Source organism: Salvelinus fontinalis, unplaced genomic scaffold (assembly GCF_029448725.1).
Source record: "Salvelinus fontinalis isolate EN_2023a unplaced genomic scaffold, ASM2944872v1 scaffold_0587, whole genome shotgun sequence".
Classification (NCBI taxonomy): Eukaryota; Metazoa; Chordata; class Actinopteri; order Salmoniformes; family Salmonidae; genus Salvelinus; species Salvelinus fontinalis.
Genome location: NW_026600796.1, coordinates 22474 through 39075, shown reverse-complemented (window position 1 = coordinate 39075; position 16602 = coordinate 22474). Strand labels below are relative to the sequence as shown.

Sequence of the window (16602 nt, the reverse complement as noted above, 5' to 3'; positions counted from 1 at the left end):
CTCATCCCTCTTTTCCCCCTCAACCCAGGCCCACTCTCCATCCCTACCTCTTTTCCCCTCAACTCAGGCCCACTCTCCATCCCTACCTCTTTTCCCCTCAACTCAGGCCCCCTCTCCATCCCTCAACCCAGGCCCCCTCTCCATCCCTCTTTTCCCCCTTAACTCAGGCCCCCTCTTTCCCCTCTCTCCCCCTCCTCTCCCTCCCTCCCCTGACATGCCAATCAAATCTCACAGGGCCTACATCAGAACAGCCCACCACACACAATATTCCTTCATATCAACCACAGTAATTGTCTTAACAAGAAATGACACAAAAATACAAAAAAATAAAGAAATCTATTTTCATCAGTTTACAGCGCATTGTGTTAGTCTATCACACACTCACTACAGACGTATCACTTCCTGGTTCAAGAGTTACATCCTTCACCTTCTACATAGTGGGATATCTACATAGTATAACTTGACATGTTTTACATTAGAATATCACCGTTGTACACACCGAGTAGACAAAACATTAAGAACACCTTCCTAATATAGAGTTACCCCCCCCCCCCCTTTTACCCTCAGAACAGCCTCAATGGGTCAGAACAGCCTCAACGTGTCAGAACAGCCTCAACGGGTCAGAACAGCCTCAACGGGTCAGAACAGCCTCAACGGGTCAGAACAGCCTCAATAGCCTCAACGTGTCGGGGCATGGACTCTACAAGGTGTCGAAAGCGTTCCACAGGGATGCTGGCCCATGTTGACTCCAATGCTTCCCACAGTTGTGTCAAGTTGGCTGGATGTTCTTTGGGTGGTGGACCATTCTTGATACACACGGAAAACTGTTGAGTGTGAAAAACCCAGCAGCGTTGAAGTTCTTGACACAAACCGGTGCGCCCCGGCACCTACTACCATACCCAGTTCAAAAGCACTTAAATATTTTGTCTTGCCCATTCACCCTCTGAATGACACATACACAATCCATGTCTCAATTGTCTCAAGGCTTAAAAATCCTTCTTTAACCCGTCTCCTCCCCTTCATCTACACTGATTGAAGTGGATTTAACAAGCGACATCAATAAGGGATCATAGATTTCACCTGGATTCACCTGGTCAGTCTGTCATGGAAAGAGCAGGTGTTCCTGTTGTATATACATTTGTTTTCCAGTTAAAATGTGTTTTGTGTTGTCAATAATCCACCTACACAGATAACAGCCAATCACAGATCCAGATAAATCAGCCAATCACAGATCCAGATAAATCAGCCAATCACGGATCCAGATAAATCAGCCAATCACTGATCCATGTCATTCTATAAAGTCCTTCAGTTTAAAAAGGTATGGAAGGTAAAAATACAGCCAGTACATACATAGTGGTGACATACGGACTAGTGGAGCTAATTACACTGTAACATAGCCAGACCAAACCAGTCAGTCCTGCTGTGTAACACTACAGCCTCTCCTCCTCCTCCCTCCCCATAACCGTGTCCCAACTCTGAGAAGCAACGCACAGGGCAGCAACAACAGAGAGCACTACTCTAATGTGTAAATAGCACAGCGGGCTATGACTGTGTAAACCTGTGACTTTACTGACCGTGCAAACCTGTGACTTTACTGACCGTGCAAACCTGTGACTTTACTGACCGTGCAAACCTGTGACTTTACTGACCGTGCAAACCTGTGCCTTTACTGACCGTGCAAACCTGTGACTTTACTGACCGTGCAAACCTGTGACTTTACTGCAACACATCGTGGGTTCTCAGGCTGCTCCACAATGGGCACCCTATTCCCTATATAGTGCACTACTTTAGACCAGAGCCCATAGACCTCCAAAAGTAGTGCACTATATGGGGAATAAAGTGCCCATTGAGACCTTAACACAGTATTCTCTAACCCAGTAGAGTGTGTGTGTACAGTCCAGTAATGTATCCTCCTCTAGTAAAGAGCAGGGTTGTTGTAGGAGCTGGAGGAAGGGAAGGTGGGGCAGGGTTTGTTCCAAGGTAGTGTTCCAGAATAGTCCGCGGTGGGGAGGCTAAGGGTGCTGGAGCTTTTCAGATGGTTCTTCACGCCCCACGACAGGAAGGAGCCCTTCTTGGCCACCTTGCGGCCCTTGGGGCTCTTGTCGTCGTCGAAGGCCAGGCAGATCATGGAGTAGGTCTTAGCGATACCTCCGCAGTACGTGGCACTCTTAGTGGGCTGAGGGGAGGAAGATGAGGGAGAAGGGGAGGGAGGGAGGGAGAGAGAGAGAGAGAGAGAGAAGGGGAGGGAGGGAGAGAGAGAGAGAGAAGGGGAGGGAGGGAGAGAGAGAGAGAGAAGGGGAGGGAGGGAGAGAGAGAGAGAGAAGGGGAGGGAGGGAGAGAGAGAGAGAAGGGGAGGGAGGGAGAGAGAGAGAGAAGGGGAGGGAGGGAGAGAAGGGGAGGGAGGGAGAGAAGGGGAGGGAGAGAGAGAAGGGGAGGGAGAGAGCGAGAAAGGATATTACGACAGTTAAAGACTAAACATTTCTAATTTCTACTTCAATGAGTGAAACTGAGTTGTTTTTTTAAATCCCCCAAAATATGGTTATTGTCACACAATATAAAAGCTTCCTGCAGTAGTTACCCATTTGACTAAATGAAAAAAAGAGCCCTTTCAGATGGGAAACTGCACCTTCAGTATGTGATCACCAAGCTGACAACGAGAGGAACTCCTCCTCATCGAGAGCTGAGAGTTCGACAGCACTGATAACAACTTAATGCATAACGCAATGTATCTGCCATCGCCTGTCGGTCACAACTGAGGAAACAGAAAGGGTGACCTTCCAGGCTTCCTCAGGAGCCAATAAGGACCTTCCACCAGGCTTCCTCAGGAGCCAATAAGGACCTTCCACCAGGCTTCCTCAGGAGCCAATAAGGACCTTCCACCAGGCTTCCTCAGGAGCCAATAAGGACCTTCCACCAGGCTTCCTCAGGAGCCAATAAGGACCTTCCACCAGGCTTCCTCAGGAGCCAATAAGGACCTTCCACCAGGCTTCCTCAGGAGCCAATAAGGACCTTCCACCAGGTTTCCTCAGGAGCCAATAAGGACCTTCCACCAGGTTTCCTCAGGAGCCAATAAGGACCTTCCACCAGGTTTCATCAGGAGCCAATAAGGACCTTCCACCAGGTTTCATCAGGAGCCAATAAGGACCTTCCACCAGGCTTCATCAGGAGCCAATAAGGACCTTCCACCAGGCTTCATCAGGAGCCAATAAGGACCTTCCACCAGGCTTCATCAGGAGCCAATAAGGACCTTCCACCAGGCTTCATCAGGAGGCAATAAGGTCCTTCCACCAGGCTTCCTCAGGAGCCAATAAGGACCTTCCACCAGGCTTCCTCAGGAGCCAATAAGGACCTTCCACCAGGCTTCCTCAGGAGCCAATAAGGACCTTCCACCAGGCTTCCTCAGGAGCCAATAAGGACCTTCCACCATGCTTCCTCAGGAGCCAATAAGGACCTTCCACCAGGCTTCCTCAGGAGCCAATAAGGACCTTCCAGGCTTCCTCAGGAGCCAATCAGAGCCAGAGGGCGGACCTTACCATGGGCAGAACGCTGTCCATCAAGCTAACAACGCGGATGTCGATGCCGTCCTCGTCCACATCCTTCAGCAGCCGCATCACCTCGCTCACCACCATCCACTTACAGTCCGCGTCTCCCACGGCAACAATGTAGTCCCCCTCTTTCAGCCCGTCGACCTGGTAACGGAGAGATGACAACATTTAGTCATGAACAACAGGTGGAAGGAGGTTTGTAACAAGGGGGGGAGTGGGGGGGGGGGGGGGGTCAGTCCCAGAAATAACACTGGCTGTCTGAAATGGCACCCTAAATAGGTCTCTCCCTCAATTCAATGGGCTTTATTGACATGGGAAACGTGTTAACATTTTACAAAGCAACTGAAATAAAACAATCAAAAGTGAAATAAACAATAAAAACTGACCAGTAACATTAAGTTCCATAGGAAGAGAGACATTTCAAATGTCATATAAATGTGTATTTACAGTGTTGTAACGATGTGCAAATGGTTAAAGTACAAAAGGGAAACTAAATAAAACATGAATATGGGTTGTATTTACAATGGTGTTTGTTCTTCACTGGTTGACCGTTTCCTGTTCAGTTCTGGCATTTAGGTCGACCAGACTACTAAATACCCCTGGAAATGATTGATTTCCCCTCTGGGATGGAGAAGCGGTCTTCATTACAGTACTAGTGGGGGAGGGTGTACAGTGTATTCAGAAAGTATTCAGACCCCTTGACTCGGCCAAACTGAACAATCGGGGGACAAGGGCCTTGGTCAGGGAGGTGACCAAGCACCTGATGGTCACTCTGACAGAGCTTCAGAGTTCCTCTGTGGAGATGGGAGAACCTTCCAGAAGGACAACCATCTCTGCAGCACTCCAGCAATCAGGCCTTTATGGTAGAGTGGCCAGACGGAAGCCAGTCCTCAGTAAAATTCACATGACAGCCCACTTGGAGTTTGCCAAAAGGCAACAAAAGGACATTCAGATCATGAGAAACAAGATTCTCTGGTCTGATGAAACCAAGATTGAACTCTTTGGCCTGAATGGCAAGCATCACGTCTGGAGGAAACCTGGCACCATCCCTACGGTGAAGCATGGTTGTGGCAGCATCATGCTGTGGGGATGTTTTTCAGCGGCAGGGACTGAGAGACTAGTCAGAATCGAGGGAAAGATGAACGGAGCAAAGTACATATGGATCCTTGATGAAAACCTGCTCCAGAATTCAGGACCTCAGACTGGGGCGAAGGTTCACCTTCTAACAGGACTACGACCCTAAGCACAAAACCCTTCTCCTTTAGCCCAAGTGTGCGTCAGCCTAACCCTTCCCCCCCTTTAGCCCAAGTGTGCGTCAGCCTAACCCTTCCCCCCCTTTAGCCCAAGTGTGCGTCAGCCTAACCCTTCCCCCCTTTAGCCCAAGTGTGTGTCAGCCTAACCCTTCCCCCCTTTAGCCCAAGTGTGCGTCAGCCTAACCCTTCCCCCCCCTTTAGCTCAAGTGTGCGTCAGCCTAACCCTTCCCCCCCTTTAGCCAAAGTGTGCGTCAGCCTAACCCTTCCCCCCCTTTAGCCCAAGTGTGCGTCAGCCTAACCCTTCCCCCCCATTAGCCAAAGTGTGCGTCAGCCTAACCCTTCCCCCCCTTTAGCCCAAGTTTGCGTCAGCCTAACCCTTCCCCCCCTTTAGCCCAAGTGTGCGTCAGCCTAACCCTTCCCCCCCTTTAGCCCAAGTGTGCGTCAGCCTAACCCTTCCCCCCTTTAGCCCAAGTGTGCGTCAGCCTAACCCTTCCCCCCCTTTAGCCCAAGTGTGCGTCAGCCTAACCCTTCCCCCCTTTAGCCCAAGTGTGCGTCAGCCTAACCCTTCCCCCCTTTAGCCCAAGTGTGCGTCAGCCTAACCCTTCCCCCCTTTAGCCTAAGTGTGCGTCAGCCTAACCCTTCCCCCCTTTAGCCTAAGTGTGCGTCAGCCTGACCCTTCCCCCCTATTAGCCCAAGTGTGCGTCAGCCTAACCCTTCCCCCCCAGTAGTATAGCAGACTCACAGCGGCAGGGCAGAGTGGGTCCAGGGAGGTGACCTGTACAGGTACAGGGTCTCCTCTCAGGGTGAAGCCCAGGTCTCTGTCCTCCAGCCTCAACCTGACGGTGTGAGGAGCTGTCCAGCGTAGCTTAGCAGAGAACACTGACAGAGGACCCTGGAGGGGGGGGGACGACAGGTTATTATGAAAACTTACCATGGACACCCCAACCTGGATAGGACTGACAGTGTGCATCCCAAATGGTACAATGGGGCCTGGTCAAAGGAAGGGTACTATGGAGCCTGGTCAAAGGTAGGGCACTATGGGGCCTGGTCAAAGGTAGGGCACTATGGGGCCTGGTCAAAGGAAGGGCACTATGGGGCCTGGTCAAAGGTAGGGCACTATGGGGCCTGGTCAAAGGTAGGGCACTATGGGGCCTGGTCAAAGGGCACTATGGGGCCTGGTCAAAGGGCACTATGGGGCCTGGTCAAAGGTAGGGCACTATGGGGCCTGGTCAAAGGGCACTATGGGGCCTGGTCAAAGGTAGGGCACTATGGGGCCTGGTCAAAGGGCACTATGGGGCCTGGTCAAAGGTAGGGCACTATGTAGTGAATAGATGAGGGGTTGTTTGGGACACCACCATTGTTAATGTTATTGATTCACCAAGACAAGGTGACTGAGTAAAGAGGCGTTTTAACAGAGTTCAACACCACTGTTAATGACCTAGAGTTGACCCGTTCTGTTGGATCACTGTCTCCAGGGTTAATGTTAGTACTGCCATAGTGGTTCTGTTGGATCACTGTCTCCAGGGTTAATGTTAGTACTGCCATAGTGGTTCTGTTGGATCACTGTCTCCAGGGTTAATGTTAGTACTGCCATAGTGGTTCTGTTGGATCACTGTCTCCAGGGTTAATGTTAGTACTGCCATAGTGGTTCTGTTGGATCACTGTCTCCAGGGTTAATGTTAGTACTGCCATAGTGGTTCTGTTGGATCACTGTCTCCAGGGTTAATGTTAGTACTGCCATAGTGGTTATGTTGGATCACTGTCTCCAGGGTTAATGTTAGTACTGCCATAGTGGTTCTGTTGGACCACTGTCTCCAGGGTTAATGTTAGTACTGCCATAGTGGTTCTGTTGGATCACTGTCTCCAGGGTTAATGCTAGTACTGCCATAGTGGTTCTGTTGGATCACTGTCTCCAGGGTTAATGTTAGTACTGCCATAGTGGTTCTGTTGGATCACTGTCTCCAGGGTTAATGTTAGTACTGCCATAGTGGTTCTGTTGGATCACTGTCTCCAGGGTTAATGTTAGTACTGCCATAGTGGTTCTGTTGGACCACTGTCTCCAGGGTTAATGTTAGTACTGCCATAGTGGTTCTGTTGGATCACTGTCTCCAGGGTTAATGCTAGTACTGCCATAGTGGTTCTGTTGGATCACTGTCTCCAGGGTTAATGTTAGTACTGCCATAGTGGTTCTGTTGGATCACTGTCTCCAGGGTTAATGTTAGTACTGCCATAGTGGTTCTGTTGGATCACTGTCTCCAGGGTTAATGTTAGTACTGCCATAGTGGTTCTGTTGGATCACTGTCTCCAGGGTTAATGTTAGTACTGCCATAGTGGTTCTGTTGGACCACTGTCTCCAGGGTTAATGTTAGTACTGCCATAGTGGTTCTGTTGGATCACTGTCTCCAGGGTTAATGTTAGTACTGCCATAGTGGTTCTGTTGGATCACTGTCTCCAGGGTTAATGTTAGTACTGCCATAGTGGTTCTGTTTGGGTTGGATTCAGGAAACAGCACCACACCATCTGGGTGTTCAGAGAACGTTGAACTGATTTTAACTGTTTTTAAAACACAAATCCAGAGCTTTGTAATGCCAATTCCTGAATAAACCATAGACACTTTACATGACGGGCCGGTTTCCCGAACACAGATGAATCTTAGTCCCAGACTATTAAAGGAGTCTAAGAGTCACTTGTGATTCTCCATTCACCAAGCTTCATAGTCCAGGACTAGGTTTTAAAAATCGGTGTCCGGGACAGCGGCCCAGAAATGTTAGAACGTTAAAAAAATTAGTAACCCACATACCAGCCTCCGGAAAAAGTCTGTGACTTTCACCTTAGTGGCCATGGGCGTTTCCATCTCTGCTTTGTGCTCCGTTTTAGCTGAGGAGGGAAAACAGTTCTGTTTATATTACCACAACAACCCAACCTGGCAACCTCCTCTGGAGTACAGCACAACAACCCAACCTGGCAACCTCCTCTGGAGTACATTTACATTTACATTTAAGTCATTTAGCAGACGCTCTTATCCAGAGCGACTTACAAATTGGAAAGTTCATACAGTACAGCACTACAGGGAGCACATGACCACACTGTAAACATTACATCATCACAACATCCTGGACCTACTAAACAACTGTCTAAAAGGTTATTAGGTTGTTGAATGTTATTTCACATGAGAACAATCAGGAAGTTACGTGTTATGTCTAGTCTTACAATCCAGACCACCAATGGAACCTACCAATTCTAATGAGGTCCAACAGTCAGACCCTCTCTCTCTCTCTCCAATGACAGGAAGTACATTTGACAGTCAGTTGTATTGAATCAACAGTAATGTGTAACCAGAGCTGATGATCATGTAAAAATGCTTTTAAATAAGGTTTATTGATTGGTTGATTGATTGATTGGTTGGTTGAGTTCCCAATAAGAGGTTCACTTACAGACGATGTCTGGTGCTTCACAAATACATTTGATTGATTGATTGACTCACAGATAATGTCTGGAGCCTCCAGGTAGTCTGTGAACTCGTCTTCTCGGTCGTTGTCTTTGAACTTGGCCAGGGAGCGTTTGTGACTGGCCTGCAGGATGTCCTGGAGCACATCTAGCTTCCGGAGGTGACGACACAGACTATGGATCCTCAGACTCTCCTCATGACCCATCACAGCCCTCCGCAGGTGGGCCTTACCTGGGGGAGGAGAGGGGAGGTGGAGGAGAGGGGAGTAGAGGTAGAGGGTGGAGAGAGGAAGAGTCATTAAGACAGGTGAGTAAGTATACTGGTAAAAACTAAATGGATTCTATTAAGACTCAGACCATATGGTACCAGGTGATAACACGGCTAATATACACGGGCACCAGGTGATAACACGGTAACATACACCTGGTACCAGGTGATAACACGGTAACATACACCTGGTACCAGGTGATAACATACACCTGGTACCAGGTGATAACACGGTAACATACACCTGGTACCAGGTGATAACACGGTAACATACACCTGGTACCAGGTGATAACACGGTAACATACACCTGGTACCAGGTGATAACATACACCTGGTACCAGGTGATAACACGGTAACATACACCTGGTACCAGGTGATAACACGGTAACATACACCTGGTACCAGGTGATAACATACACCTGGTACCAGGTGATAACACGGTAACATACACCTGGTACCAGGTGATAACACGGTAACATACACCTGGTACCAGGTGATAACACGGTAACATACACCTGGTACCAGGTGATAACATACACCTGGTACCAGGTGATAACACGGTAACATACACCTGGTACCAGGTGATAACACGGTAACATACACCTGGTACCAGGTGATAACATGGTGTAGAGTCCAGACAGTCAGGGACTATATGCCTGCCTATCAGTGCGTAGAGTCCAGACAGTCAGGGACTATATGCCTGACTGTCAGTGTGTAGAGTCCAGACAGTCAGGGACTATATAAATGACTGTCAGTGTGTAGAGTCCAGACAGTCAGGGACTATATGCCCGACTGTCAGTGTGTAGAGTCCAGACAGCCAGGGACTATATACCTGACTGTCAGTGTGTAGAGTCCAGACAGTCAGGGACTATATACCTGACTGTCAGTGTGTAGAGTCCAGACAGTCAGGGACTATATGCCTGACAGTCAGTGTGTAGAGTCCAGACAGTCAGGGACTATATGCCTGACAGTCAGCGTGTAGAGTCCAGACAGTCAGGGACTATATGCCCGACTGTCAGTGTGTAGAGTCCAGACAGCCAGGGACTATATACCTGACTGTCAGTGTGTAGAGTCCAGACAGTCAGGGACTATATGCCTGACAGTCAGTGTGTAGAGTCCAGACAGTCAGGGACTATATGCCCGGGTTGCCTGGGTTTTGAGCCTCACCGATGTGTCGTCTCTCTTCTCTCTTCCTGAGGATGTCGAGTGGGGAGCGGCCGTCTGGCATGGCATCATACGCCTGGGACAGAGCCTTCTCCTGTTGGTCCTCGTCATCACTGGGTCTCACTGGAAAACACAGAGACAGGGATTAGGACATGGCAACACAGAGACAGGGATTAGGGACATGGCGACACAGAGACAGGGATTAGGGACATGGCGACACAGAGACAGGGATTAGGGACATGGCGACACAGAGACAGGGATTAGGGACATGGCGACACAGAGACAGGGATTAGGACATGGTGACACAGAGACAGGGATTAGGACATGGCGACACAGAGACAAGGATTAGGACATGGCCACACAGAGACAGGGATTAGGACATGGTGACACAGAGACAGGGATTAGGACATGGCGACACAGAGACAGGGATTAGGACATGGCGACACAGAGACAGGGATTAGGACATGGCGACACAGAGACAGGGATTAGGACATGGCGACACAGAGAGAGGATATGGCGACACAGAGACAGGGATTAGGACATGGCGACACAGAGACAGGGATTAGAACATGGCGACACAGAGACAGGGATTAGGACATGGCAACACAGAGACAGGGATTAGGACATGGCCACACAGAGACAGGGATTAGGACATGGCCACACAGAGACAGGGATTAGGACATGGCCACACAGAGACAGGGATTAGGACATGGCCACACAGAGACAGGGATTAGGACATGGCGACACAGAGACAGGGATTAGGACATGGCGACACAGAGACAGGGATTAGGACATGGCGACACAGAGACAAGGATTAGGACATGGCCACACAGAGACAGGGATTAGGACATGGCCACACAGAGACAGGGATTAGGACATGGCAACACAGAGACAGGGATTAGGACATGGCGACACAGAGACAAGGATTAGGACATGGTGACACAGAGACAGGGATTAGGACATGGCGACACAGAGACAGGGATTAGGACATGGCGACACAGAGAGAGGATATGGCGACACAGAGACAGGGATTAGGACATGGCGACACAGAGAGAGGATATGGCGACACAGAGACAGGGATTAGGACATGGCGACACAGAGACAGGGATTAGGACATGGCGACACAGAGACAGGGATTAGGACATGGCGACACAGAGACAAGGATTAGGACATGGCGACACAGAGACAGGGATTAGGACATGGCGACACAGAGACAGGGATTAGGACATGGCGACACAGAGACAGGGATTAGGACATGGCGACACAGAGACAAGGATTAGGACATGGCCACACAGAGACAGGGATTAGGACATGGCCACACAGAGACAGGGATTAGGACATGGCAACACAGAGACAGGGATTAGGACATGGCGACACAGAGACAAGGATTAGGACATGGCGACACAGAGACAGGGATTAGGACATGGCGACACAGAGACAGGGATTAGGACATGGCGACACAGAGACAGGGATTAGGACATGGCGACACAGAGACAGGGATTAGGACATGGCGACACAGAGACAGGGATTAGGACATGGCGACACAGAGACAAGGATTAGGACATGGCGACACAGAGACAGGGATTAGGACATGGCGACACAGAGACAGGGATTAGGACATGGCGACACAGACAGGGATGAGGACAAGTAAACAGAGACAGGGATTAGGACATGGCAACACAGAGACAGGGATTAGGACATGCAACACAGACAGGGTTTAGGACATGGCAACACAGAGACAGGGATTAGGACATGGCAACACAGAGACAGGGATTAGGACATGGCAACACAGAGACAGGGATTAGGACATGTCGACAGAGACAGGGATTAGGACATGGCGACACAGACAGGGATTAGGACATGGCAACACAGAGACAGGGATGAGGACAAGTAAACAGAGACAGGGATTAGGACATGGCAACACAGAGACAGGGATTAGGACATGGCAACACAGAGACAGGGATTAGGACATGGCAACACAGAGACAGGGATTAGGACATGGCAACACAGAGACAGGGATTAGGACATGGCAACACAGAGACAGGGATTAGGACATGGCGACACAGAGACAGGGATTAGGACATGGCGACACAGAGACAGGATTAGGACATGGCGACACAGAGACAGGATTAGGACATGGCGACACAGACAGGGATTAGGACATGGCAACACAGACAGGGATTAGGACATGGCAACACAGACAGGGATTAGGACATGGAAACACAGACAGGGATTAGGACATGGCAACACAGACAGGGATTAGGACATGGCAACACAGAGACAGGGATTAGGACATGGAAACACAGAGACAGGGATTAGGACATGGCAACACAGAGACAGGGATTAGGACATGGCAACACAGAGACAGGGATTAGGACATGGCAACACAGAGACAGGGATTAGGACATGGCAACACAGAGACATGATTAGGACATGGCAACACAGAGACAGGGATTAGGACATGGCGACACAGAGGCAGGGATTAGGACATGGCAACACAGAGATAGGGATTAGGACATGGCAACACAGAGACAGGGATTAGGACATGGAAACACAGAGACAGGATTAGGACATGGCAACACAGAGACAGGATTAGGGACATGGCAACACAGAGACAGGGATTAGGACATGGAAACACAGAGACAGGGATTAGGACATGGCAACACAGACAGGATTGTAGGGATGTAGCCTTGGCTGTTGGCAGAGGACAGATCCAGCCTGGGACTGAGAGAGTTCGGTTTGAACAACACAAAGACGTGTTACCAAAGGTCTCACTCCTCTGTCTTTCTGTCCTCTATATAAAACTAAAGGTCTCAGTGGAGTCCTCTAAAACCAATAAAGTCCATTTAAACTGATACCTGAGATTATGTTTTAGGGATGTGAGAGGAAAGAGGTGAATGAACCAGTCTGTTCCAGTAAGGTCCAGGAAACTCATCTAGTAACTAACAGAACCAGTCTGTTCCAGTAAGGTCCAGGAAACTCATCTAGTAACTAACAGAACCAGTCTGTTCCAGTAAGGTCCAGGAAACTCATCTAGTAACTAACAGAACCAGTCTGTTCCAGTAAGGTCCAGGAAACTCATCTAGTAACTAACAGAACCAGTCTGTTCCAGTAAGGTCCAGGAAACTCATCTAGTCACTAACAGAACCAGTCTGTTCCAGTAAGGTCCAGGAAACTCATCTAGTAACTAACAGAACCAGTCTGTTCCAGTAAGGTCCAGGAAACTCATCTAGTCACTAACAGAACCACTCTGTTCATGTAAGGTCCAGGAAACTCATCTAGTCACTAACAGAACCAGTCTGTTCCAGTAAGGTCCAGGGAACTCATCTAGTAACTAACAGAACCAGTCTGTTCCTGTAAGGTCCAGGAAACTCATCTAGTCACTAACAGAACCAGTCTGTTCCAGTAAGGTCCAGGAAACTCATCTAGTAACTAACAGAACCAGTCTGTTCCTGTAAGGTCCAAGAAACTCATCTAGTAACTAACAGAACCAGTCTGTTCCAGTAAGGTCCAGGAAACTCATCTAGTAACTAACAGAACCAGTCTGTTCCAGTAAGGTCCAGGAAACTCATCTAGTAACTAACAGAACCAGTCTGTTCCAGTAAGGTCCAGGAAACTCATCTAGTAACTAACAGAACCAGTCTGTTCCAGTAAGGTCCAGGAAACTCATCTAGTAACTAACAGAACCAGTCTGTTCCTGTAAGGTCCAGGAAACTCATCTAGTAACTAACAGAACCAGTCTGTTCCAGTAAGGTCCAGGAAACTAATCTAGTAACTAACAGAACCAGTCTGTTCCTGTAAGGTCCAGGAAACTCATCTAGTAACTAACAGAACCAGTCTGTTCCAGTAAGGTCCAGGAAACTCATCTAGTAACTAACAGAACCAGTCTGTTCCTGTAAGGTCCAGGAAACTCATCTAGTAACTAACAGAACCAGTCTGTTCCAGTAAGGTCCAGGAAACTAATCTAGTAACTAACAGAACCAGTCTGTTCCTGTAAGGTCCAGGAAACTCCTCTAGTAACTAAAAGACCCAGTCTTTTCCAGTAAGGTCCAGGAAACTCATCTAGTAACTAACAGAACCAGTCTGTTCCAGTAAGGTCCAGGAAACTAATCTAGTAACTAACAGAACCAGTCTGTTCCTGTAAGGTCCAGGAAACTCATCTAGTAACTAACAGAACCAGTCTGTTCCAGTAAGGTCCAGGAAACTAATCTAGTAACTAACAGAACCAGTCTGTTCCTGTAAGGTCCAGGAAACTCATCTAGTAACTAACAGAACCAGTCTGTTCCAGTAAGGTCCAGGAAACTCATCTAGTAACTAACAGAACCAGTCTGTTCCTGTAAGGTCCAGGAAACTCATCTAGTAACTAACATAACCAGTCTGTTCCAGTAAGGTCCAGGAAACGAATCTAGTAACTAACAGAACCAGTCTGTTCCTGTAAGGTCCAGGAAACTCCTCTAGTAACTAACAGACCCAGTCTGTTCCAGTAAGGTCCAGGAAACTCATCTAGTAACTAACAGAACCAGTCTGTTCCAGTAAGGTCCAGGAAACTCATCTAGTAACTAACAGAACCAGTCTGTTCCTGTAAGGTCCAGGAAACTCATCTAGTAACTAACAGAACCAGTCTGTTCCAGTAAGGTCCAGGAAACTAATCTAGTAACTAACAGAACCAGTCTGTTCCTGTAAGGTCCAGGAAACTAATCTAGTAACTAACAGAACCAGTCTGTTCCTGTAAGGTCCAGGAAACTCATCTAGTAACTAACAGAACCAGTCTGTTCCAGTAAGGTCCAGGGAACTCATCTAGTAACTAATAGGCATTTACACATCTCCCTCCCTCTCGATCACTTATAGAAGGGATATGATTGGCTAACGTCTTCTTGACTTACGCTCGTGGTCCAATAGCGCAGTAGCCAGGAAGTAGTGTGCCAGTGAACGGTAGTGGTTGGTCTTGACCTGAGCCATGGTGGACCAGAAGAACGGGACGTTGTCCTTGATGGGAGTCTGGCTCATAGACTGGTGTACCTGGTCATAGGTGTCTCCTACCTGAGAGGGGACATAGGGCTCTTTAGTCAGACACACCTCAACGGGATATGACATAGTGTTACAGGAGGATCTTTACCTCAACGGGATATGACATAGTGTTACAGGAGGATCTTTACCTCAACGGGATATGACATAGTGTTACAGGAGGATCTTTACCTCAACGGGATATGACATAGTGTTACAGGAGGATCTTTACCTCAACGGGATATGATATAGTGTTACAGGAGGATCTTTACCTCAACGGGATATGATATCGTGTTACAGGAGGATCTTTACCTCAACGGGATATGACATAGTGTTACAGGAGGATCTTTACCTCAACGGGATATGACATAGTGTTACAGGAGGATCTTTACCTCAACGGGATATGACATAGTGTTACAGGAGGATCTTTACCTCAACGGGATATGACATAGTGTTACAGGAGGATCTTTACCTCAACGGGATATGACATAGTGTTACAGGAGGATCTTTACCTCAACGGGATATGACATAGTGTTACAGGAGGATATTTACCTCAACGGGATATGACATAGTGTTACAGGAGGATCTTTACCTCAACGGGATATGACATAGTGTTACAGGAGGATCTTTACCTCAACGGGATATGACATAGTGTTGAGATGAAACTCTCTCAGATGAACCCCGTTTGGGCAAAGCAGATGTGTTGAACGTTACCCAATGAACATCACCGGACAAATCCCATCCGTCTATCGATAACAGTGGTACTACATACCTGATTTAATCAACATCACTCCGTCTGTATCAGCCTGTAGACTGTGGGAAAGGACTCAACGTATTGAACATGTACCTTGGCAGCCTCGTGGGCCATCTTGAGGAGAGAGAAGAACTCATTGCGGATGCCAGACAGAGCGATCTTCTCGAACAGACACTCCTGAGCTTGGGCCAGCATCATCTTGATGAGCATACTGAGCATGGAGGGACTCATGTCATAGCTGGGGGTGTGGGTGAATGTCTCCTTCAGGTGATGGAGGACTCCTACAGGAGGGGAGACACAGAGAGAGTGGGGGAGATGAGTATGGAGGGACTCATGTCATAGCTGGGGGTGTGGGGGAATGTCTCCTTCAGGTGATGGAGGACTCCTACAGGAGGGGAGACACAGAGAGAGTGGGGGAGATGAGTATGGAGGGACTCATGTCATAGCTGGGGGTGTGGGGGAACGTCTCCTTCAGGTGGTGGAGGACTCCTACGGGGGGGGAGGAGACAGGGAGAGTGGGGGAGGTGAGTATGGAGGGACTCAGGTCCTAGCTGGGGGTGTGGGGGAACGTCTCCTTCAGGTGGTGGAGGACTCCTACGGGGGGGGAGTAGACAGGGAGAGTGGGGGAGGTGAGTATGGAGGGACTCAGGTCCTAGCTGGGGGTGTGGGGGAACGTCTCCTTCAGGTGGTGGAGGACTCCTACGGGGGGGGAGGAGACAGGGAGAGTGGGGGAGGTGAGTATGGAGGGACTCAGGTCCTAGCTGGGGGTGTGGGGGAACGTCTCCTTCAGGTGGTGGAGGACTCCTACGGGGGGGGAGGAGACAGGGAGAGTGGGGGAGGTGAGTATGGAGGGACTCAGGTCCTAGCTGGGGGTGTGGGGGAACGTCTCCTTCAGGTGGTGGAGGACTCCTACGGGGGGGGGAGGAGACAGGGAGAGTGGGGGAGGTGAGTATGGAGGGACTCAGGTCCTAGCTGGGGGTGTGGGGGAACGTCTCCTTCAGGTGGTTCAGGACTCTAATCGTTGCATACAAATAAAATATATGCTCCTAAACAAACATGAGCCAGTTTTCACACAAGAGTTTGCATTTATAAAAACTGAACTTAATGTGGGAATTTGCTAATCCTTTTATACTCCCAGTAACATTATACCACGAGTCCTCACAGTT

General features: G+C 48.9%; 1 protein-coding gene across 1 annotated transcript in view; it reads right to left on the bottom strand.

Annotated features, from left to right (window-relative positions):
• Positions 1-209: 209 nt before the first annotated feature.
• The window catches only part of LOC129846563 (rhophilin-2-like), a gene marked incomplete at its 5' end in the record, with an annotated part of 33274 nt that continues 16881 nt past the window's right edge, over positions 210-16602 (bottom strand). Inside the window, 8 exons of the mRNA XM_055914508.1 lie at positions 210-2176; positions 3534-3689; positions 5541-5690; positions 7599-7675; positions 8283-8477; positions 9682-9801; positions 14562-14718; positions 15530-15717. Coding sequence (XP_055770483.1) covers positions 1916-2176; positions 3534-3689; positions 5541-5690; positions 7599-7675; positions 8283-8477; positions 9682-9801; positions 14562-14718; positions 15530-15717 — 1304 coding nt within the window. The remainder of the gene's footprint in view (positions 2177-3533; positions 3690-5540; positions 5691-7598; positions 7676-8282; positions 8478-9681; positions 9802-14561; positions 14719-15529; positions 15718-16602) is intronic.